We start from the raw sequence: 24961 nt of genomic DNA on the forward strand, positions 1-24961 counted from the left end.
GCGAAGTCCGTCATACAGCTCTGCACACAGACACACACAAAGACACAGCTGAACAAAGGTATCTACAAAAGCTTGCAATAAAAGCTTAGAATTGAATTAGAAAAGGCTTTAAAAAAACACAGAGAGCGTGAACATTGTGTAGCTTTCCAACGGTGGAGAAACCTGCAGGAGTGGAAAGCCTGGACAGTGATGCTTAGGTTACTGTTTTCTGTTGGATTCTGTTTGTTTAGTTAATGGTGGAAATTATCTTCCTGAATTTTGTGCAACTCATTTAAATACATTACGTACTAGAAGAGATGAGGACTTTGGTATTTGTTCAACAAGAATGTTAGCTAAGCTGTAGGTGTAAACTAGCTAGTGGTGTATATCTTGTGTGTAATCCGGCATTGTAAAGCATGAGCATGTGTCGTTTGATTGTATTTATCTATGCTATTTGTCTGTATTTGCATTTGATTAAGACTATTTAACAGAGGTGATGTAGCTCAGGCTCGGGGGCACTGTACGGGTGGCATGGGGACAAGTTTAAGGCTCTGTGTCTGACAGGGGCCCTAAACAAGAGTAATTTTGGCTGTATTATTAGAGCTGTGGGGCCCAGTGTACTGTCTTTTCATGGGGCCCAAAATCACTGACAGTACCCCTGTTCGCCACATTGAACTTTAACAGTAACTTCCTATTCCTCCAATGATACTAAAAATCAACATGCTAGAGGGCGCTCCTGCACGAGTCCTGGTCAGTGTTTCCCACTGGTCTGAAATACGCATGCGCTGGTATGCGTCAGAACTTGTGAAGATGGCTAATGTAAAGAGAGAGCCTAACACCACATAATGGTGGTGATCAGTGGTGATCTCTGATCTCCAGCAGCTCCGTAAAGTTCCTTTTTAAAGCATCGTGGTTACAGTTGATCTCTTTCAGCTCCTCCTCCAGCTTCCTAATCTTACGCTGCAGATCACACAATCATCTAAAACAATAAACAGCATACAGCTTATTATCCAAAAAAAAAAAAGAATACACCACACCAGTTATTACCCAAAAAAGAAAACCAATATTTAAATGAATTAATTCTATGAAATATAAATGATTCAATATAAATGTATTATTTTTCAGACACACTGTGCAGCAATAGATGAGCTACAGTCTAGAACTGTTTTCTTGGTTCTGATAAATAGGTCACTCTATATAGAAGTACAAGTACAACTACTAACAGTACAGTTATATAATCTGACTTATTTTGTTCATAGTTCTGATCGTAAAGGAAGGAATTCAACACTCAGTAATAAATTATGAAATTGAAAAGGATTTTAATTAACATTGTAAAACAATTTAGTTTAACAGCATCCATGACATTAATGTACAAATTTACTCAAAAGACCCGCAAAAACAAACCTGTGCAGAGAGAAACACACGCGCGCGCACGCACACACACACACACACACACACACACACACACACACACACACCCTCACTCTCACTCTCACTCTCACTCTCACTCCACAAACAGCTCCTTTGACATTAAACTACAAAATAAAGAGTCCTCTCTTTAATCATCAACATTAACAGCAATAAAATATCTTACATTATGTAGCATCATTCTGCAACGCACTTTTTTTTAACATGGCCATTTCATCTCCATTCTCAATATTTGATCACATAAATGCTGCTTTCTGTCGAACAGGGAGAAAGGCCTATTTTATTTATGTATGTATTTCTTATTTATATATTTTATATATAAGGTTATTATTATTATTATTATTATTTTTATTACTATGTGAAGTAAGCAAAGCAGTTGTTGTTCTAAATCAGACGTTCAACATTCAAGCTGAACTAGACGTGCTGCGTTTAAACTATCTGGAAAAGAACAGAACAGAAAACACTCACTCCTGAGCTCACTGAATTTGACTGATCTGTATTTTTACACTTTCGGCCAGCAAGCGGAAAAGAGAGGGAAAAAAATCAATATTACATCACTCCAAAAATCACTCCGCCGGCCGGGTGGCATGTATAGTGATATTGCACACTTTCTCTGCAGTTTTGTTCCATTGTCACTCTTTTCTCTCCTCTCTTCCTCTCATCCGTTCTCGTGCTCGCTCGCTCTCTTCATCCAGCAGGTGGGTCTGTCTGTGCTCCCACAGCCGCACCGCTCCATCCCACTGGAACACAGTAAAGAAAATTTATTTTACCTTACTTACCCACAAATTACTGCACTCTGCTAGCTGTTACTTCACTCAGTTAGCTAGCAAGCAAAAGGATACATGTATAACAACTACAAAAGTGATGGCGATAGTGTGTGGTTTCTAAACCAATGCTTGCAGCCAGAAACAGCAAGTATTCACTAGTTTAATGTACGGCCTATTCAAACTTCTTAACTACCATCTTAGTTGAACAGAGTTTGCATGGCTAGCTAATTAGCCCACTCAGACTAACATAGCTGAGTGCGAATGGAATACCCCCTCCCGCTGTAATTAGACACTTGTGAAACAGGAGTGCCGCGAGTGCAAAAGGTGTTAAAAGTTGGTGTTAAACTCTGTGCTAAAATGTAGACATGGTGGAGCAACAGTAACTCACAGAGCTGCTGATGATGTTGTCCTGAAATGGGTGCCAACTGACGTCCCTCACGCATGCATCGTGCCCGGTCAGCCTGGAGACCACACGACCAGTCAGCACATCATATACTGCAGAGAGAGAGAGAGAGAGAGAGAGAGAGAGAGAGAGAGAGAGAGAGAGAGAGAGAGAGAGAGAGAGAGAGAGAGAGAGAGAGAGAGAGAGAGAGAGAGAGAGAGAGAGAGATTGCAGAGGACTGATGCATGGGAAGCGTTAACATGCAGTTTCTGGTGGTTCTTGCTGAACTCACTGATGATCTTTCCAGTGGAGCAGCCGGTGTAGATAAACCTCTGACCCGTACTGAACTCTGGAGAGAAACGGCAGCGGATGAGAGTGTGCAGCACTCCGTGACCTCTGTAGGTCATCACAGATGTGTCTCCGGTCAGCTTATGCTTCTTCAGCGCTATAGGACGGACAAACAGAAATTACACAGTAAACAAAATATTAGTCATGTGCTTTATTTATTTTCTAACAATTGTTTGTGTGACTTGTTGATTTAAAGAAACAGTTTGGGTGTGTGTTTATGAGACTGTCGATAGTCTAAATCTGTAGGCAGTGATCAATCATCTTTATATCGTTTTTAATGAACTGTTCCTTTACAAACTGCATCAGTCCTGTCAGGTAAGGATTACACCAGTATTTGAAGGAGCTCACTGACTGACACTGTTGGATCCACAGGTCCAAATCGGCTTATGAGCAACTCTAAAGACGTTTTGAAAAATTTGGATTTGTTGACTGACCAGCAGAACTTCCAGAAGAAAAAAATCCAGAAGAAAATCCAATTTTGAGTCAGGAACAGCAATTTAAGCTAAAGTACATGACGTCTAGCTGAAAAAAGCTCCCAAGCTTTAACAAAGCCGGCTTAACAGCTGGACAGGAGCTCTCTCATAGAGATGCAAGGGAGTAAGAAACAATAAATGCAAGTTATTTTATTAACACGGGATGGGTACATGTGGTGTCAAACACATCAAACTGTACAGAAAACAGTTTGATAATCATTTAAATGGTTCATGTGAATCTATTCTCACAAATCTTGCATTCTCTTATACAGTCACAAACTCTTACAAGTACTCTCAAGCCCTCTCACACTCTTGCTCTCTTACATACCTCTCTGAGGGACCTGTTGCCAGCGGTAATCCCAGTTCTGCTGAGTTACAGCGAGCCGTGAGGCGGCAAGACCCTCTTTAGGAGAAAACTTCCTGACATCCCACAGCTTAATGGTCTGATCCTTGGAGTTACTGATTAGATACCGTGCATCACCCTGTAACACACAGACAAAACAAGACATTATAGCACAAAGTGAAGGCCAACTGAGTGACTGCAGAGAGTGAATGTATTTAATTTTGAATCACACTATAATTTAATGTTAAACTTTGAGCAGCTCTTCTCTGTCCAGCTTTATATGAACTTACGCACAGAGGAAGAAAATAAAAAGAGACCAGGATGATTACATACACTACATGCCTACATGTGTCGAAAGCACGATAAATTCCAGTTTTAGTCCAGGTCATCACCGAGTTTCTTCTAACAGATTTAATCCAATCTCAGAAACCTGAGTGCTATTTACATGCATATTCAGACAACTTCTGAAATGAACATATCACTGACATATATGTAAACAGTCACAATCAGTGAATTGAATCACTGATTAATGTGAATGAATAATGTTTATACCACTCAAAAAAAAAGGTTTAGCAAAAATCAGCGATGTGGAAAAGAAAGATCTTATGAATGTCTACTCTTCCATCTTGGTGGAAGAAGGCTGTGTTTATCTGTAGATTTTGTGTTTGTTGTGCTCAGAGTGCAGATCTTTATGCGTTCTATAATGCATCTCACAAATGCAGCCAATTCAGTGCCACAGCAAGCAGAATGTATAATGTCTATGTGTTACTGTATACAGACTGTTCTGGGTTGTTTACCTTGCTGTGTATGAAGGTAATTCCGTCTCTGTGTCCGGCAAGCTGACCAACAGGCTGTGGTCTGTCCTCCCTCAGCGTTCGCCTGTCCCATACTTTACACACAGCGTCGTCACTGCCTGAGAACAGCAGCTGAGATGAGCTATCCGCAAACGCAACCGCGTTTACATCATCCTCATGAGCGTCAATCTGAAAGAAATGTAACACACACAAAGACATACAGTAAGAAATAGTGTGGTTTCAGGTTAACACTATCTAGCAGTTTGCTTTAATACAACGTCAAAATCATGCTGATGCTCCCTTGACATGTAATATGGAGAAAGGCATCTCTATCACTCCCTTTTCAGGCTCAGCATACTGATAACTGCACTATGTAACTTTGGCGTATCAGGCCAAAGTTCAAGTTGTCCTGAAATGCATGTGTAATGTATGCTCTACTTCCAGACTGTAGGGGGAGGCTCAAGAGCAATGATCAATTGTCACATAATGCTGCTTTAAAGAAATAGGTCAAATTCCCCCAGTTTGTCCCCTCACCCCAAATCTATCCAATCTGCCAAGTCATATTTGTTTCTTCTTTAGTTGGTTTACACTGAAGCTATGAGTCTAACAAGCTCAGGAAGCATCCCCCACACCCTTTACACAATACAGGTCTTGGTTGATGGACAATATCTAAGGTAAGAATGGGGGACCTGTAAATTAGATTTAGGTTGCTCTAATATCCAGTGACCGGTACACTCACCTTCAGAGTTCTTTTATTTTGTTCACGATCAAACACATACAGGCACCCGTCATTTGCTCTGTTAGAGAGGAAAAGAGCTTAAAATCAGATCCATTTGCACACACAGAAAACTACAAAAAAAAAAAAAAAAAAACACACCATGAATAAATAATTTAAATAAATAAAACAGGAGAAAAAAATACACACCATATAAAACATAAAACTAACCAATGTACACTGTATATAAAGTAGCAAAAAACAAACAATGTATTTCTAGCCATGGTCAATTCAGACAAAAATAATATCAGATGAAATAAAACTTTAACTTTAATTAAGGTTTTGTAGGGCTTAGGAGTAAAGAAATGACCTATTGTTATCTATGCTCTGATAATTTTAGCCCAGTCTGGATTCACATCTATGTTTTTCCAGACAAATGTCACCTTGTTTTGCAAAAAAGAGGTTTGGCTGCTGCTATGCACTCTAAGCACACATATATATCAGACATCCTCAGGTAGTCATGAAACAAAAATATAATTCAATTGTAACTGGAACTTTGCACCAAACTGAAAAAACAAAAAGACATGTCTTTGACTATGTGATGCAAACATTCGGTTACTAAATTTGATGACACTACAGATGCAGACGACATGTAAAAACATGTTTTTAAACGTCCCTCTAACACACTATGTAGTCAGAAAAGGATTTACATGGAGGATGAGGGTTACTGACCCGCCCAGAATTTCTTTCCCATCTGTGGATGCCGCCAAAGAGAACACACAGAACCTCCGTTCATCTGGACTAAGAGAGAAATAAACACATTACACTCTCAAACCTCCCAAACAGAGAGAGCAGCAATATTAACTGCTAGAACCTTAAACTATTTGTAAAGCTAATCTTTAATACATTCACTGTGTTATTTAACTGAAAGATGTTCTGTTATAGGGTTATAGAACTCATCTTTCTCACACATCATCATCACATCATCCAGACCTAAGAACTGAACAAATGGCCGAGCTCCTAAAACGATGCAGATGAACTCTGGCTCCATCTTCAGCCACAGTGTGGAGGTGGTGATGTTAAAGGTTATTATGGGATGGACATGCTGGCAAAGTTATGCAGTAGTGCAGAATTAATACAGCTGCTTTTTTTCAGACAGGAAAATAAACTGAAGGTTTATCTTAAAACGCATTTGTGTGCAACAGGACTTTATATGTTAGCTCCACCTACACAATCTGACTGTTTTTTGCAGTGTTCTTGTTAAAGAGGACACCACATTTTTGCCATGATACCGACATCATTCCACTAACTGCTGGGTGTGAACCATTTAAGGAAGCACAATTCAGAAATTCGTAATCCTTTATTACTGATATGCATATTTGCGGATGGCAATTGATCCTAAAATGAAATTTGGACAAAACCCACCTAGATCAGAGTTTCACAGAAATAAAACATTTATTAGTTACAGGTTATAAATCCAATAAAATCAACAAAATGCAGATTCTGCACTAATTAAGGTACATTGTGTATAACCCGCAGAAACACTTTGCCAGCGTGTGTTCCAAATGGTTAGCTCAGATATGTAATGGACGTAATGATGGATGTTTAATGTTGATGTGATCTACTGTCACTCATCCACAGTAAAGCAGATGTGAGGGTGATTACCTGTGCTTTAATGCTATAATGTACTATGAGGGAAACACTAACTTGAGGTCCAGAGCGGTGTGCGTTTCACTTTCACCATCTATACTGCAGACATGAACTAAAGGGAGAGAATACAGAACGGAGAAAAGAAAGAGTCACATCTATATTTTCATGTGCATTTCCCTCAGCATGTAGGTTGTGTAGGGTTAGAGAGCTTGTGGAATACTGACTGACGACAGTATCGTAGGTCGCTGGGTAATAGGCACGGCAGCAAAGGTTTGTTCCTTGAATGTTTCGGTAGTTCCTACAATGCTTTGACAAGTCACACTTTAATAACCAACTAGCAAATGGTACTGTGGTGTCTAATAATACAGACTGTCACCGTTATTAGACTGGACTAAATTTAATACAGTAAGTTCACTTGACACCACAGCAATAACCAGCTTACTTCCAGGTGGATAACGCTAATCAATCAAAATACTTTTTTGGGATTTTTTTTTTAAGAATTATGGAGTTGCTTTATGTTTAGATAAGCTGTGTTCTGGGTTTGTTATAAACAGTTATCTTTACGTTAGAGAGCCGAACAGAAGATGCCTGATGGCAAACAGATAAGCTAGCAAGCTAATAAGTTAGCGAGCGAATGCTAGATATTGTCAATTCCTAGAGAAAACACATTTGGTATAGTACCCGTATAGATTCAATTTTGCAAAGATGTAAGTTGACAGTTATGCATGGCCAGAGAGAGAGAGAGAGGGAGAGAGGGGGGCAGAGGTTAAAGTTAAGAGTGCTGTGTAAGAAATGATGGGTAGAGAAAAATTGAAACAAGGAGGCCAAGTAATTTAGTCTTAGAATAAAACAGATTTTTCTTTTATGTTGGGCATATGGAAAAAATATGATTTCTTCTTTAATTGTTTGGTTTACGGCAACAGCTCACAGCAGCCACATTCCAGAGCATGGCCTTTAGCACTATTCTAAGTGTTCTAACGTAAACTTAAATGTTATATATTATACCTGTAATTTTGTCCAGGTTATAAATTTAAGAATGGTACAGAGAGAGGCTAAGCAGACACAACTAACACGAGTCATACACATTTACAAGGTTTTTCCGCCCGCTTTTGTCTCCTAACCATTATCCACCCAGAAGTGACCTAAAGCTCATTGTTTACAGTCATATGGATTCAGTCTACGGTCTTTATTAAACAGGCTTTGTTTTTCTTTTATGCTGCCACAGCTTCAAAATTATTGAAGCTCACGTTTATGTTCAGTAAAGCAAGACCCCAAGACACACAGCTACAAAAAGATCTGATTTTGTTCATATATATATATATAAATAATCTGAAGCACAGAGCAGTGCAACATAAAAGAAAACATATAAGAGTTGACTCAGAACCTGTAACTTGGCACAAACGGTTACAGATAGGTTGACAATACAGAGGTCATTCAACTGAAGGTTAATGTATAACTAACTCATCGGGTTTAGAGTCTCCTACATTACAGGCTCAGTCTCTTCATCAGAGTGTACTGGGTAAACAGCTGAGCTCAGCTGAACTTATGTGTGAGTATGTGTGCTTGTCTTACTGTAGTCAGACCAGCTGGAGTAAAGTATGGATCGTGAGTCTGGAGTGAAACACACATCCAGCACACTCCAGCCCACATCCCTCGCCTTCACTGTCCGCTTCAGCGCAAAGCCGCCTCTGCTAGTGTCGTACAGCCTGATGTTCTGATCTACAAACAAACATACACTCATGCAAACATGTTCTGTTCATACTGTACAGCCCTGCACTTTCAGTTCCAGAGTGCCCGTATTACCTTGACATGCAGAAAGGAACAACTTTCCATCGTCACTATAGACTCCACAGAAAGCTTTCTGCTGGTATGTGTCCTTATGAACCACAAAGTTGGGCAGAAAACTGAAAAACACATGATAAGGAGTCATAAAAGAAAAATATACACCTGCCCAAATACAAACGCTCAGTTATTAATATCAATCTAGGAATGCAACCAAAGATTACAGCTTACTGTTTATAAACTGTAGTGGGTGTAATGCAGAGTTTATAAACTGTAGGGGTAGTGATGGAGTTTATAAATTGTAGTGGTTGTAATGCAGAGTTTATCAACTGTAGTGGTTGTAAAGAAGAGTTGAAAAAAATGTAGTGGTTGTAATACAGAGTTTATAAACTGTTGTAATGAGTTGAGTTGTAATGAACAGGTTATAAATGGTGGGTGTTGTAATGAAAAGTTTATATACTATAGGGGTTGTAATAAAGAGTTTATAAACTGTATGGAGCTGGTGAGTTTATTGCAGAGGTTGTAATGAAAATTGTATAAACTGTATGAGGTTGGTGATGAGTTTATAAACTGTATAGGGTTGCATTGTGTTTATATAGTTTATAGACAAGATTTTAAAACGTGACGTGTGTATGTGTGCGAGTGTGCGAACTCACTGTGAGCGAATACGGCTGCACTCGCCATGAGAGAAACTGGATCCACGACACCGACCCTGCTCCCTCTGGAACACAGAGACATACACACATTCAGAAAAATGCACTCATGTACAGTAAACCTATTAAAGTGTATGCATTTACTGTTGTGTAAGTACTGTCAGTGTTTTCTGGATGAAGTAAAGCAGATGTTGCAGATGCACACTGGTTATTACTGGGATTTGAACCATTAAAACCGGTAAATGTTATCTGATGTTCCTTCACCTGACCCAGCATGTGTGTGAAGCTGTGTCTGCCCTTCAAGTTTGATGAGGCGGTGGCCAGCAGGATCTGCGTTCGGATCTCACTGCGGTCCACTTCCTGAGTGTCCGGGTGGGAGTCCACTAAAACATAAAGACATGCAGTGTGTGTAATTATGTGCATCTGTGTGTGATAAGGTTTGATTACTGTGTGTGTTTTTTAAAAATATATATATATTTACCGGGAGGATCATAGCGGTGTCCCAGACGTCCCTCCCAGGCTCCATCGCTGTCCTCATCAGAGTCTGAGACAGACTGGACGAGCTGCAGCCCTGTTGCTCCACTGCCATGGACCAGTCTCACCTGGCCCCTATACCACAGGCAAACACACAGCACACCTTATAACCCCCCTACAAAAAACGCACTTGCTTCAGACATTTAAACTGAACTGCTCCTCAAGCTGTTAGAGATAAAAAGCAAAAGGTTAATGCATTTACATTTCAGTTCTGTTTTATACATTTCATTTTCATATTTACTTTAACTGTTCAATATTACACATGAAACCAGAAGTTTACATACACTATATAAAAAGACAATTAGGCATTTTTTCTCACTCTCTGACCTCTCAAAAGATAAACTTTTCCAATTTCAGGTCAATTAGGATCACCAAACTTATTTCTATTTGCTAAATGCCAGAACAATGAGGGATTTCTTAAAAGGCATTTTCATTACTTTCTTAACACACTTTCTTAAGTCAAAACACATTTGATTAGGATTTGGTACCATTGCCATTTTGGATATCCTTCCACAAGCTTCTCACAATAGTTCGTACATGCCTTACCAGCTTCAGCCAGCATCTTCACAAGGTATTTTGCTTTTGTCCTTGGATTGATATGCACATTTCAAAGCAAAGCACGTTCATCTCTGGGACACAGAATCCGTCACCTTCCTAAGCGGTATGATGGGTGGACATTGCCATCTTGTTTGTGCGTGCGTATAATTGCTTGTACAGATAAACGAGGCACCTTCAGACATCTGGAAATTGCACCCAAGGATGATCCAGACTTGTGCAAGCCCACAATTCTCTTCCTGATATCTTGGCTGATTTCTTTTGACTTTCCTATGATTTTACACAAAGAAGCAGTGTGTTTCAGCTGTGCCTTAAACTACATCCACAGGTGTGTCTCTAATTAACTCAGATGTTGCCAATAAACCTATCAGAAGCTTCCAAAGACATGACATCATATTATGGCCTAACCCAAATTGTTTAAAGGCATAGTAATCTTAGCGTATTTAAACGTTTGACTTTAAAGTAAGTAATAAAAAAATTGCCTTAAAAAATTCCCTCTCTCATTTTTCTGGCATTAGCAAATAGAAATAATTTTGTTAATCCTAATTGACCTAAAACGGGAAAAGTTTATTCTAAACTCATGTCAGACTGTGAGTCTTTTTATATAGTGTGTGTAAACTTCTGTTTTTAACTGTACTTGTTAAAAGTGAAGTGACAACCCAGGATAATAAGCCACTGTTTAAACAGAATAAAATCTAAAATTATCTAACGCAGTGTCTGTCAAACCCTGGTCCTGGAGGCACCCTGCCTGTAAGTAGTGGACTCTCTGCTTTAACACACCCCCTGCAACTCTGAAAGGGCTTGTTAATTAGCTGATTAGAATCAGGTGTGTTGGGAGCAGGGAAAACATTAAAATGTGCAGTGCAGTGTGCCTTCTGGACCAGGGTTAGGAAACACAGATTAATGTACAGAGCAGGCAAATGGATCCAAGAACTGGCAGCCAGCAACTTCTAGTCTGGAATATGTGCTAGTTGTGATCACTGCTTATTACCTCAGTGGACATCAGTATACCTACGTACTGTACTTTAGGGGACCTAAAAAAAAAAAAAACTCACTCAGCCTCAGTATACCTCAGTCGACTTGACTGTATCTCACTGAACCTCGATGCATCACAGCATTTGCATTTTTCTAGATATTGAGAAGTTAGAGTTCAATTTTCTGTTGCAATGAGAACAAACCTGGCAACCCATTAGATCACGGAAGACCAGCAGAGTAAAAAGTAGTTGTAAATAGTAGTAAAAATAGAACAGCGATATGCAAGGTCTGCAGATCATAAGTCAGAGACCACAGAACCACAACATCCAACTTCATCCGTCACCACAAAACCCACAAAGAAAGATTTGTTACTGTGTCGGTTTAAATAACTTATTGGCTAGTCGAACATTAGCAAGAAAGCTTGTTAAGTTTAATTATGTTAGATTCGACTTTGAATCGATTGTGTACTTAATGAGAAACAAAACTTTAAAAACTTTAAAATATGAAATGGCAAATTCCATGTTGGGCTTCTTACATTATTTCTTCTTACATTACTTAATATTTTGAAAAGACTCCCTAATTAAGTCCTAGCTATACAAGGGTTAATATTAAATCGCATCCAATAAATTAACAAGAACTCATTTTTTTCCCCAGTTTCTTATAAGAATACACAGTGAAGAGTACGGGAACGAATAAAACAAAAAAAATAATAGTAGTCATTCTTGGTCCATGATTGACTTACAGGTTTTAAGCCCGAGTTTAGATTGCCACGCACTGTGCTTTAGGCAACCTCCTTTCATAAGTTTTGACTATTTCTGCGGTCTCTAATTAAGGAATTATATAAATGCCTGTAGAGCTGTACCTGCTTTGTAAGAGATCCTTCGTTCATGCCATGATGGCACCCAGGGCTCACTGCTGTTTTTATTATTATTACTGCACTCACTTCTACATTATTATATATCTAGGGCTGTCAGTTATGATAACATTAGCAATCATTTCTATTTTAAATACTTTAATGGATGATTAATTTAATTTAAGTTAGCTACAGAGTTTACCTGACTAGTAGCACGATTGTCATGGTAACAGAAATTGAATCCAAATACCATGTAGCAACACTATGGCAAAAAAATTAATAGTAATCATAATAACAATAATAAAAACAGACTTCAGTTCACCTTCTCAGTAGGTACGCCAGTACTTGTGCTAAATCAACGTCCTCCTCAGATGCTGACGCTCTGTCTGCCTGCCTCTCGGACTGCCGGCGGCCCCTCTGGTTGGAGTTCTGGTTGGATTCTGGTTCTGACTGGTCTGGGTTGCCGCTGGAGCCCCGACCGGACATCCCAGAACTGGACTGAGAGCCCATAGACTGAGCGCCTTAGTGGAAAAACAAAACAGTAATGGTGTAAGCTGAGTAATAGTACCAAACATAGTTTCATTTCTGAAATGATACTGAAACTTTGAGTGTGTGCCTATACCGATCAGATGTTTCTATTGTTAAAATGATGTCATACTAATGTAGAGTTAAAAAAAATACCATTCTAACTACCAGTACGCTACTACCACCACACCCATGTGGCCTACTTTACTTTAATGTTTCGCAACCTTCGTTACTTCAGGTTTTTTGGCATAGCTAAATAATTTTCCAAACATCTGATAACCAGTCTAGGACCTGTAGCTACCATGCCTCAAAGGACTTAACAAATTAAAAAAACAAACAAAAAACTCAGTTAGTTACTTAGTTATCTTCCAATAGATAACAATGGCTGATGAGTGAGAAGGGAAAAGTGCTGTAGTGTAAATAGAGCAGAGCAAACTGGTTTAGATTATGATCAGCATTTCAGAGACAGAGTGTAATGTGCAGATATATAGGAAGCTTAAACTAAACGTTGGCTCTCTGACTGGAAATGCCCATTCCACCTTAAATAGGACATCAGTCACATTCTGGCGCCTCAGGCACCTGGACATAACCGCTGTTCCCTTTAAGGTGGAACTGACAATTCCAGTCAGAGAGCCGGCGATTAAGGGGGCAAGGACAGTAACATCACACACACACTCAAACTGGACACGACAACTGCCGACTTACAGCCCAAAGCCAAATATAACTTTCGTGCCAACTGTTAACAGACACCGTTTATCGTTAATGATGTGACAGCAGTGTTTAGCACAAGTGTCTCTGTTTGTTTATAATGCGTGTTAGCCCAATGCTAACGGGCCTACCGTAACTGTGCAGTCTCTCAGCTCTCCGCTCCGGCTGTTGTCACCAAACAGCTGCGCTATGGCAAACTTTATACCTACACTTTAATGTCTGCTAGACTGTTAATTCGTTTGTCTGTCTAATTTGTTTTTAAGAGCACCTCTGTCCGACCCAAACCCTCCATGTTGTTTATGAAGCGATGCGCGGTCACGTCAGTCACGTGACTCAGTCCCGACTGCGGGAGCGCGCTGCAAGACTCAAAACAGGAATAATAATATTAGACACAAAAATATACCCATTACATAGAATAATTATACACATATTACAGATAAAAAATACTGATTACACACAATGATTGTATACATATTCTAGACAAAAAATATACACGTCACAGAGAATAAAAATACAACTATTAAATAAAAAATATGTACATTAGAGAAAATAATGATCTAAATATTAGAGATATACATAATATACATATCACAGAGAATTTGAGTGAACACAAAGGTCAACTTTAGCAGCACACATTTTACCCAGAGTTTACCCAGAAATCAATGCAAGCGGTCACAACGAACAGTGGACTAAGCTAGGCATTACTTCACTCTGTTATGTTGCTAGTTAGTTAGTTAAGGGCTATGCAGCTAATGACAAATTGTGGCTTTTGCTTGGCGTGAAAAAATGCCCAAATGCAGTTTGCAAGCCCATTTATAGGCTTATTATTTTGGCTCGTAATGAAACAAACTGAATCTTCTTTTACAGAGGGCTTGTAAAAAATAAATAAATAAATAATAATAAAAAAAAGCTGCAAGACTCTGCTTTTAGTGGCCTGCTTACATCACTGTGACGGCCCACAGGCCCATAGCTCTTTTTTGTTGTTTTTTTCCAGTGTTGCTGTCCTCTCAGTGCAGTTAGCTAGTTTAGCTATTCATTCATTCACTCTTTCTATCTCTCTCTATGAGATCTCTCTGAGATCATTTGCATTGTGTCTCGAATGTCTGATCTTAGAATAGGGTGGAGCAGTATTCAGTCAGGAAGAACCTCAATGGAAAAAATGTATCACATTAGGCTAATTCACCTAACATGTTAATCCATTCATTCCCTGGCTTCATTGGTTCAAACCTTAAATTGTTATTGACCCCTCAGTACCCTACATGTGAAACAGGGACTTACCAGTCACTTCTATGTGCCAAACTCTCACTAAATAGTTTGATCTAGAGTACCTATACGTTTTCACTTTCACAGCTTACCTAGTGCAGCGTCTTATACATGCAGAAGGTAATACAGCCACTACACTCATCACTCCATACTTACACATGCATTCCTCACTATGTCCAGTGTTTAATTTTAACACTTAAAGCTGTTTAAGCTATGATCAACAGGCCAGCTCAGCCCCAGACTCTACCTACAAGCACAGTCATTGAATCTAGAAAATGTGTTCTTTTTATTGGTTCACTGAAATATCAGTGTGCCCTATGTAAATTCTACATATAAAAGGGTGTATTAGGGCACACAGCGTTTATTTCCGCTAATGACAGTTCTTAATGTCCACACATAAATGACTTACAAGTCTGATGTTCTGTAACAGTTTGCGCTCCAGTTTGTGTTTTGAACTTTGAATGAGGGCCTGATAGGAAATAATAGCAGTGTCTGAAATGGAAGAAATGCTGCCTACTATTTTAAGGCAGGAAGGAACAGGGTCGTGTCCAAATCGGAGCTTTTGATTTTTCTCTTTCCAAGTTGAAGAAAGGGACTACATGCAGCTAGAGTGACAATTTTAATTGGGCAGTTTTTCTAGCATACTCCTAGACAAAAGTAATAATTTTTGTAATGAGTTGTAGTGTTGGGACAAAACAGCCAACACTTGTATTTTTTTACAATTAAAAAAAACAATTAAAGAATGATCATTTACAGTTCTCCAATGACTGAACTAGGTGGAGATGGAAAATGTCTGGCAGAGGTTTAAATCACACTGTCCTCTGAGAAGACATGTGTCCCAACATGTCAGCCCTCCAGTTTTTCCTGTAAACCTCACATTTTTAACCATTCTAAACATCACTTCTCCACAGTGGTGCTTGTAATAAGTCAGAAAACAATTTAACGCCTGAAAAGGATTCCCCCCCCTGCCACAGAAGCCAAGACCACAGCTCATTTTGCAAGGTATAAAGACCATATACTATGCTCAACTTAAGTGTCTACTACTGTAGCAAAACATGTATTTAATTCTCTGCTAATGGTACAACAAAGTACACCAGCAACTAAGGCTGGATTTCCCTCCAATCTGCAGCACAGTAGAGAGCCCACCAAACACTGAAACAAAAAGGGCTGAGAATGTTGTTAGTCTCTCAGGCAGAATATTACCCATTAATTTTCTCCCATTTAAGACAATCATTTTGCTTAGAGTTTGCTAAACCACACTGAAGCCAATTACTTGCAATAGGATTGTTCTAACTCCAATAGCATTTAACCAGACAAACATGGAATAGGGTTTTATGGCTGTGGCCAAGTTCTGAAAGATGTGCTAGCATGAAATTAGAAGAACTGAAGAGAGGGATTTGAATGTTCTCCTGTTGAGACCAAAGTAATTCTTCAGAATCATAAAAGCCAACTGGGCCTTTTAGGACCCACACAAGTCACTTGAGAACATGTGAAACTAGAGTTGAACCATCACCTTCAAAACACAAACAAGTAATCAAAAGCTACTTTATTCTGGTTGGTCAAATTTACAGCTCACTGCCAGAAAGGTGCCTTCTCCCCAACCACAACCGGACCAAGAGAGACTCTTCCTTCCCACTGTGGACCTAAAACAGGAAACAGATTGAAGTGTTAGAAGCACTCCTGGGGAAACACGCTGAATTTTGTAATTTACCCTACATACCTGCAACAGGAGGCACACGTCCTACATCCCTGACACCACAGCTTGCATCACAACAGCTACAAACTCTTGCATCTTCATCTGCTGCGGTCCACCTGAGAGGCAAACCCTGGTCAGTCACCTGATCAACTACTCAGAAGCTACACAGTTCAGTTCATTGACAGCAACTGACCCATTAGCACTGAAGGAACAGGCCTTGTTTACAGCATCAGTGGGGACAGAAGCTGCAGCAGCCACCTTCAAGAAGCATGTGAAGTAAATCTGCAGAGAAGCAAAGACCATAAGCCCATATAGCCAACAACACCTATGCAAATCACTGCACTCCTCCTTACCAAGCCACTTCTCTGCTGTTCAAACACAAAGGCTTCCAGCTGAAACTGGAGCTTGTCCCCCTGAACTCGTGGCATGAAACGAGAGCTGGAGCCGGTCAGCTTTGCATCCACCAGGCACCTAGAAGTAGAAACAGTTACAGTAGGTCAGCAAGCTGGACAGCCAGACAGTTGAAGGAGGTACTCAAGTCCAGCCTCAAGCTGGATTGTCAGAGAGGGCTGCTTACCCATAGTTCTCAATGAAGGAATATCTGGGAGTGGAATTCACATCAGGCACAGCAGTGGCCACACAGCTGTCCACAAAAATCCTTAGAGGCACATGGTTGTACTGCATCACAGACGCCTCAATGTTGATTAAATCTCCCAGGAAATACTGGTTAGAGGGCCTCTCAAACTGCCAGTCATCTGGTGGGGTTGGACAAACAAGGATCATTAGAGACAGTTTAAGCCTCCCACTACCTACAATGGATCACACTACAAACCCATCATGAGCCTAAGGAAGAAGACCAGACGCTCCTCAGCAGTCACAGTAGCAGCATAAGGTATCCAAGCAGGCAAGAGGGCATTGCTGCTCACGTTAAACTTCCTGTGAAATCATACATGGTTTCAGTTTACACTCCTACTTCAGGTAGTGGCATCTACACCCAACAAGAACTGCTCCTTACCGTGGATAGTGACACTCCACACCAACCATAGTACCCATCGTCCTGAGGACTGGAGAGCCAGAGCCTGAGCCAGATGGGTTTGGGGCATAGAGGAGGTTAAAGGTGTAGACCAGTTCATCCTCAGTCATCTGCATAAAGATGTACAGAGATTGAAAAATTATGATTACAGACTCAGGGAGTTACACATCAAGACAAAAGCTGGAGCCAAACTCACCATTAACACACTCCTGCAGCTCTGCAGCTCAGACTGCAAGATGAGAATCTGAGCAGCAGAATCTTCTCCTGCTACAGCACAGCCTCCAAGAGTGAGAGCTGACGGGTTTATTAACTCCCCAGTTCCATAGAAGTCCTTCTTGACCTCCACATGCACCATGTTCTCACCACAATGAACCGCTACACTGGAAGCACGAGTAGGCTGCCACAGCTCAAAATGCACTTGGGGCTGCTTAGGCTTCTCTGGAGCTTGAGGAAAATGCCATGTCAGCTTCTTTACCGGACCCTGCATCATTTGTTTGATCTGGACATTCAGTGGATCTTGCAGAGAAGTGGAGAGACCTCCTGAGGCAGGACCTTGCACAGTTGGCTGTCTTTGCTGAGCCCAAGCACCTAGTGGATTCCCAAACTGTGCATTACACACTCCAAATACAAGAGCCAGCAGAACCCCAACTCCATTCCACCTTAACTCCATCATTTAAAACCTAAAGTGCTGAGAACTGTTTTTTTCTCTGTCTGGAAACTGCTTTTATGTAGAAGCAGACAAAGGTGACTCCGCCCTATTGGAGTCAGGGAGGTGACACAGGTGTGATCAATCAAGGTCTTTTGATGAACTGTGTACGCAGAGGTGAAACTGCAGTTCATATAAACTGGTCGATTTTGAAGTAATATTTGTGCCAGTGATTCAATTAACAAGGTCTTGTTTGATTTATTAAGCTCTTTGATAGTTTGCTCGGTTGGGCCACCTGGTGGAAAGTAAATATTATTTCGCTTTTTTGTCCTTGATGTCACTAATCAGCTAAACAGAATCGCAAAAAAAGGCTCAAGGGTGACATAGCATAAAACATGTAACCCCAAGTGAGCAAGCCAAAAACCACAGTGCAGGAAAAAGTCCCTCAGAGCTGAACGTAAAAAACTTATTAATAATCAAAGTAATGCTGATGGTTATTATTATTATTATTATTATATATTTATTTTTATTATTATTTATTTCTCTCTCTCTCTCTCTCTCTCTCTCTATATATATATATATATAGCAATTATAAAATTAACATTTAGAGTCTATTTATTTAAACTTTAATGTATATGGTAATGGAGGGTGAGCAACTAGTCTGATGCAGGTAACAGGAGACCCCAACGGACAGGTGTGCAGTCATTTCTTCGAAGCCATGGATACAAAAGCACTGTAGCTTGGGTGAATAGAAATCATCCATTTATTGCTCACCTGTCCCTAGACTTCATTGCAGGGTTACTCTTCATGTGTTACTCTTCACATGTGCTAACATTACAAAGTGATAGGGGCAGAGGCCGAATGGGTGGGCTGGGAAATTGGCTCAGCTACACTGAAAACAGAAAACAATGGTGACAGGAACTACACATTAACAGTGTGTGGTTTGCTGTCGCTGTAATCATTCTGTCTCTACAAGGTTCTGCAATAGCTTTGTCCCTCAAGCAGTCAGATTTAAACTCACAGAGACTGAACTAAACCCCCACAACACACGTCATAGCATGTGTAACCTGTCTGCATCTTATTTATTTATTCTATACTACCTCAGTACCTGCTAAATTAATATAATTTAGTTTTTTTAAATTAGTTATTTTAGTTCGTTAGCTCGCTCGTGCACTGATGAGTTCAAACGCCAATTATTCGCTGGAACATGTGACCCTTAAACTGATCTGTGCACGCGCCAGTTACCGCGGACCTAGTCAGGATCATCTGTTTCTGGGACAAGTGTTTAAATGTGTAGCTTTGGGATTCGGCCTTTAGTGGGTCTTACACTCACAACCCTTTTCATTTTCATCACTTTGACATTTGATGGTGGATGGCGTTTCCTACCCCGCTACGCCTTTCCGTCTCGTTTTTTAACCGCCAAAGATACCTCGACCTGACTAAAATATTCTCTCAGGAGTAGGTAAAAAGTAAAATAAGTAATATAGAAGTATATAGCATGATTTTTTTAAAGATGTTAAAATCCAGATGTAAAAATATATTGTATTAATAATGCAACATACAGTGTGTGCAGAATTATTAGGCAAGTTGTATTTGAGAGGATTATTTTTATTATTGAACAACAACTAGGTTCTCAATCAACCCAAAAGACTCAAATATCAAAGCTTAATATTTTTGAAAGTTGGAGTGGTTTTTTTTTTTGATTTGGCTATCTTAGGAGGATATCTGTTTGTGCAGGTAACTATTACTTTGCAGAATTATTAGGCAACTTAATAAAAAACAAATATATACCCATCTCACTTGTTTATTTTCACCAGGTAAACCAATATAACACTAAATTTAGAAATAAACATTGACATTCAAAAACAAAACCAAAAACAAATCAGTGACCAATATAGCCACCTTTCTTTACAATGACACTCAAAAGCCTTCCATTCATAGATTCTGTCAGTTGCTTGATCTGTTTACGATCAACATTGCGTGCAGCAGACACCACAGCCTCCCAGACACTGTTCAGAGAGGTGTACTGTTTTCCCTCCCTGTAGACCTCATTTTATGAGGGACCACAGGTTCTCTATGGGGTTCCGATCAGGTGAACAAGGGGTCATGTCATCATTTTGTCTTCTTTTAGACCCTTACTGGCCAGCCACGCTGTGGAGTATTTGGATGCATGTGATGGAGCATTGTCCTGCATGGAAATCATGTTTTTCTTGAACGATACCGACTTCTTTCTGTACCACTGCTTGAAGAAGGTGTCTTCCAGAAACTGGCAGTAGGTCTGGGAATTGAGCTTCACTCCATCCTCAACCCGAAAAGGTCCCACAAGTTCATCTTTGATGATACCAGCCCATACCAGTACCCCACCTCCACCTTGCTGGCATCTGAGTCGGAGTGGAGCTCTCTGCCCTTTATTGATCCAGCCTCGGGCCCATCCTTCTGGCCCATCAAGAGTCACTCGCATTTCATCAGTCCATAAAACCTTAGAAAAATTAGTCTTAAGATATTTCTTGGCCCAGTCTTGATGTTTTATCTTATGTTTCTTGTTTAAAGGTGGTCATTTTTCAGCCTTCCTTACCTTGGCCATGTCCCTGAGTATCGTACACCTTGTGCTTTTTGATACTCCATAACCGTTGCAGGTCTGAAATATGGCAAAACTGGTGGCAAATGGCATCTTGGTTCATCTTGGTTCATCTACAGTTCGTGGGCAGTTATTTTGCACCTTTTTTTTTTTCCCCCAACACCTTACTTGCAACCCTGTTGGCTATTTGCCATGAAACGCTTGATTGTTCGGTGATCACGCTTCAAAGGTTTGGCAATTTTAAGACTGCTGCATCCCTCAGCAAGACATCTCACAATTTGACTTCTCAGAGTGCGTCAAATCTCTCTTCTGATCCATTTTGCCAAAGGAAAGGAAGTTGCCTAACAATTAAGCACACCTTATATAGGGTGTTGATGTCATTAGACCACACCCCTTCTCATTACAGAGATGCACATCACCTGATGGGTAGTTGGCTTTCAAGCCTATAGAGCTTGGAGTAGGACATGTATAAAAAGGATGATGATCAAAATACTCATTTACCTAATAATTCTGCACACAGTGTATGCTATATGTCTAATCAATGTAGTTAAATACATTTACATCAAAAACATGATAAATATGGATAGGGAATAATACGTTTACTTTTCACCATCAGGCTTATTAGAAATCTATAAAAGGGTGAAGCAGCCTCTTCACACTGATTACTAAACGCCTCAGTGTGAAAAACAACAAATTAACGCCTCAAAGGGATTTTTGGAAAGATAGTCGGATGAAGAGTCTTCTGCCATTAAATCATCCTGCAGCTGGTCATAAAAAATTTTTAGGATACTCATTACAAATCCATCCCACTGGTTGGTAACTCCAATTTCCAGACGCAAAGTTTTGCGAAGGATGGTCTTGCATTCATCCAGAAGGCTGAATTACTTTAACACATCTAGGAAACGAACAGGCACACCTTCCAGACAGGTGTGTTGATTTTGTGATGGGTCAATTTTACACCCCTCACACTGTTGCCCACTCTATTCTCTGATCATAGGCTTGAGAGCTCATGCACAGATTGTTTCCAAAAGCTTTAGCATTTGTCATTTTATCATTTCTTGGTTCCTCCGTTTCACTCTTCAGACACATTTTAGAAACCTTTTCCTTTCCTTCTTAAGGTTGACCAGTCTCCTCATCCTCAACTGTCAATTTCTTAATATCCACAATTCCTATGCTAATTTCTATTTCTATTCCATCAGATCCGTCGCTCACCACGGTTTCATCATCGCGTCTGGAGGATGTCAGGTTGTCATCTTTAAGTATAATCACATTGGCATTCAAGGATCTATGTATGCTTAGTAGTCTTATTCTCAAACAGGACTAATCACCCTAGTCCAATTCCTGAAAAACATTACTGCAGCATGATGCTGCCACCATGCTTACTATAGGGATAGCATTAGCCAGTTAGTTTGAAGTGCCTGACAAAGTGACCTATTAAGAAGCAGCTTCCATCTGACCACAACACCAAAAAGACATGATGTGTAGCACTGCCTGAGCTGCAAAATTACCAAACAAGACCAGCTGTACCACCTACAAAGACAAACAAGTAATCAAAAGCTACTTTATTCTGGTTGGTCACAATTACATCTCACTGCCAGAAAGGTGCCTTCTCTCCAACCACAACCGGACCAAGAGAGACTCTTCCTTCCCACTGTGGACCTAAAAACAGGAAACAGATTGAAGTGTTAGAAGCACTCCTGGGGAAACATGCTGAATTTGTTGTTTACCCCACATACCTGCAACAGGAGGCACACGTCCTACATCCCTGACACCACAGCTTGCATCACAACAGCTACAAACTCTTGCATCTTCATCTGCTGCGGTCCACCTGAGGCAAACCCCTTGTCAGTCACCTGATCAACTATTCAGAAGCTACACAGTTCAGTTCATTGACAGCAACTGACCCATTAGCAGTGAAGGAACAGGCCTTGTTCACAGCATCAGTGGGGACAGAAGCTGCAGCCGCCGCCTTCAAGAAGCATGTGAAGTAAATCTGCAGAGAAGCAAAGACCATAAGCCCACATGGACAATAACTGCTATGCAAATCACTGCACTCCTCCTTACCAAGCCACTTCTCTGCTGTTCAAACACAAAGGCTTCCAGCTGAAACTGGAGCTTGTCCCCCTGAACTCGTGGCAAAAATCGAGAGCTGGAGCTGGTCAGCTTTGCATCCACCAGGCACCTAGAAGTGGAAACAGTTACAGTAGGTGAGCAAGCTGGACGGCCAGACAGTTGAAGGAGGTACTCAAGTCCAGCCTCAAGCTGGATTGTCAGCAGAGAGGGCTGCTTACCCATAGTTCTCAATAAAGGAATATCTGGGAGTGGAATTCACATCAGGCACAGCAGTGGCCACACAGCTGTCCACAAAAATCCTTAGAGGCACATGGTTGTACTGCATCACAGATGCCTCAATGTTGATTAAATCTCCCAGGAAATACTGGTTAGAGGGTCTCTCAAACTGCCAGTCATCTGGTGGGGTTGGACAAACAAGGATTAGAGACAGCTTAAGCCTCCCACTACCTACAATGGATCACACTACAAACCCATCATGAGCCTAAGGAAGAAGACCAGACGCTCCTCAGCAGTCACAGTAGCAGCATAAGGTATCCAAGCAGGCAAGAGGGCATTGCTGCTCACATTAAACTTCCTGTGAAATCACACATGGTTTCAGTTTACACTCCTACTTCAGGTAGTGGCATCTACACCCAACAAGAACTGCTCCTTACCGTGGATAGTGACACTCTACACCAACCACAGTACCCATCGTCCTGAGGACTGGAGAGCCAGAGCCTGAGCCAGATGGGTTTGGGGCATAGAGGAGGTTAAAGGTGTAGACCAGTTCATCCTCAGTCATCTGCATAAAGGTGTACAGAGATTGAAAAATTATGATTACAGACTCAGGGAGTTACAGACACAGGTCAAGCCAAAAGCTGGAGCCAAACTCACCATTAACACACTCCTGCAGCTCTGCAGCTCAGACTGCAAGATGAGAATCTGAGCAGCAGAATCTTCTCCTGCTACAGCACAGCCTCCAAGAGTGAGAGCTGACGGGTTTATTAATTCCCCAGTTCCAAAGAAGTCCTTCTTGACCTCCACATGCACCATGTTCTCACCACAATGAACCGCTACACTGGAAGCACGAGTAGGCTGCCGCAGCTCAAAATGCACTTGGGGCTGCTTAGGCTTCTCTGGAGCTTGAGGAAAATGCCACGTCAGCTTCTTTACCGGACCCTGCATCATTTGTTTTACCTGGACATTCAGTGGATCTTGCAGAGAAGTGGAGAGCCCTCCTAAAGCAGGACCTTGCACAGTTGGCTGTCTTCGCTGAGCCCAAGCACCTATTGGATTCCCAAACTGTGCATTACACACTCCAAATACAAGAGCCAGCAGAATTCCAACTCCATTCCACCTTAACTCCATCATTGAAAACCTAAAGTGCTAAGGACTGCTTTTTTTTCTGTCTGGAAACTGCTTTTATGTAGAAGCAGACAAAGGTGGCTCCACCCTATTGGAGTCTTGATGAGCAGTGAGTGATACAGGTGTGATCAATCAAGGTCTTTTGATGAACTGTGTAAGGAGGATTGAAACTGCAGTTCATATATTCAGGTTGATTTTGAAGTAAGATTTTTGCCAGTGATTCATTTAACAAGGTCTTGTTTTGTTTAACCTTTTCAAAGAGGAAATGGTTTTTGACAGCAGTAAATATTATTTCACTTTTTTATAATTTTTTTTTTTATAAATAATGTTGTCACTAAGCAGCTAAAGAGAATCCCAAAATAAGGCTAAAGGACAACATAGCATAAAACATGTAACCCCAAATTGTTTAAGTGAGTTCTGTAGGTGCGTTTTAACCGTTTTTGCTGGATCATGTATAAGCACCTCTGTAGATGTGATGTTTACTACATTACAGAAAACAGGGTATATCAATTCAAGTTGTTATTTCTTTAGCAGCAAAATGGATTATGTATATCAGATGTATTCATGTTGGCTATGTGACTGTCATTATTAGGTTCATCTGTTTGCAAATAATTTCAAGATTTAGTTCATTTTAATCCATCAGAGAGCATAAATATCTTAGTTTGATTTTAGTGAGTAACGGCAAACAGAAACATCTGTATGGAGTCATTAAAGTAAAGGTAAAGGTGCACGTATTAGACTTCTACAGTGTCTTCTCTGACATTCGTAATTGGATAGTTGTGTTTGTGTGGTTTGTAATATGTTCTTTTTTACATTTGAATTCTGTGTGTGTGTGGGGGGGAGGTTGTGCATCACAATTTTTTG

The 24961-nt window shown here is 40.4% G+C and overlaps 3 protein-coding genes across 3 annotated transcripts; all 3 read right to left on the reverse strand.

Annotated features, from left to right (window-relative positions):
* Positions 1-1276: 1276 nt before the first annotated feature.
* Positions 1277-13793, reverse strand: dcaf11 (ddb1 and cul4 associated factor 11). Its single transcript, XM_072688407.1, has 15 exons — positions 13596-13793; positions 12554-12752; positions 9796-9923; positions 9579-9697; positions 9318-9382; positions 8683-8783; positions 8452-8598; positions 6937-6991; positions 5962-6030; positions 5254-5311; positions 4518-4703; positions 3706-3859; positions 2849-3001; positions 2563-2669; positions 1277-2147 (listed from the first exon to the last, which is right to left on the reverse strand). The coding sequence occupies exons 2-15, from the start codon at positions 12739-12741 to the stop codon at positions 2040-2042; spliced, it is 1638 nt and encodes a 545-aa protein (XP_072544508.1). The 5' UTR covers positions 12742-12752; positions 13596-13793; the 3' UTR covers positions 1277-2039.
* Positions 13794-16299: 2506 nt separating this feature from the next.
* LOC140554153 (zona pellucida sperm-binding protein 3-like) lies at positions 16300-18129 on the reverse strand. The gene is made up of 8 exons (XM_072677025.1): positions 17653-18129; positions 17439-17566; positions 17256-17359; positions 17001-17178; positions 16777-16894; positions 16617-16705; positions 16448-16539; positions 16300-16370 (listed from the first exon to the last, which is right to left on the reverse strand). The coding sequence occupies exons 1-8, from the start codon at positions 18127-18129 to the stop codon at positions 16300-16302; spliced, it is 1257 nt and encodes a 418-aa protein (XP_072533126.1).
* Positions 18130-22242: 4113 nt separating this feature from the next.
* Positions 22243-24103, reverse strand: LOC140535629 (zona pellucida sperm-binding protein 3-like). Its single transcript, XM_072657034.1, has 8 exons — positions 23627-24103; positions 23407-23534; positions 23224-23327; positions 22972-23149; positions 22745-22862; positions 22585-22673; positions 22417-22508; positions 22243-22339 (listed from the first exon to the last, which is right to left on the reverse strand). The coding sequence occupies exons 1-8, from the start codon at positions 24101-24103 to the stop codon at positions 22269-22271; spliced, it is 1257 nt and encodes a 418-aa protein (XP_072513135.1). The 3' UTR covers positions 22243-22268.
* Positions 24104-24961: the final 858 nt, after the last annotated feature.

This window comes from Salminus brasiliensis, chromosome 1 (assembly GCF_030463535.1).
Source record: "Salminus brasiliensis chromosome 1, fSalBra1.hap2, whole genome shotgun sequence".
Classification (NCBI taxonomy): Eukaryota; Metazoa; Chordata; class Actinopteri; order Characiformes; family Bryconidae; genus Salminus; species Salminus brasiliensis.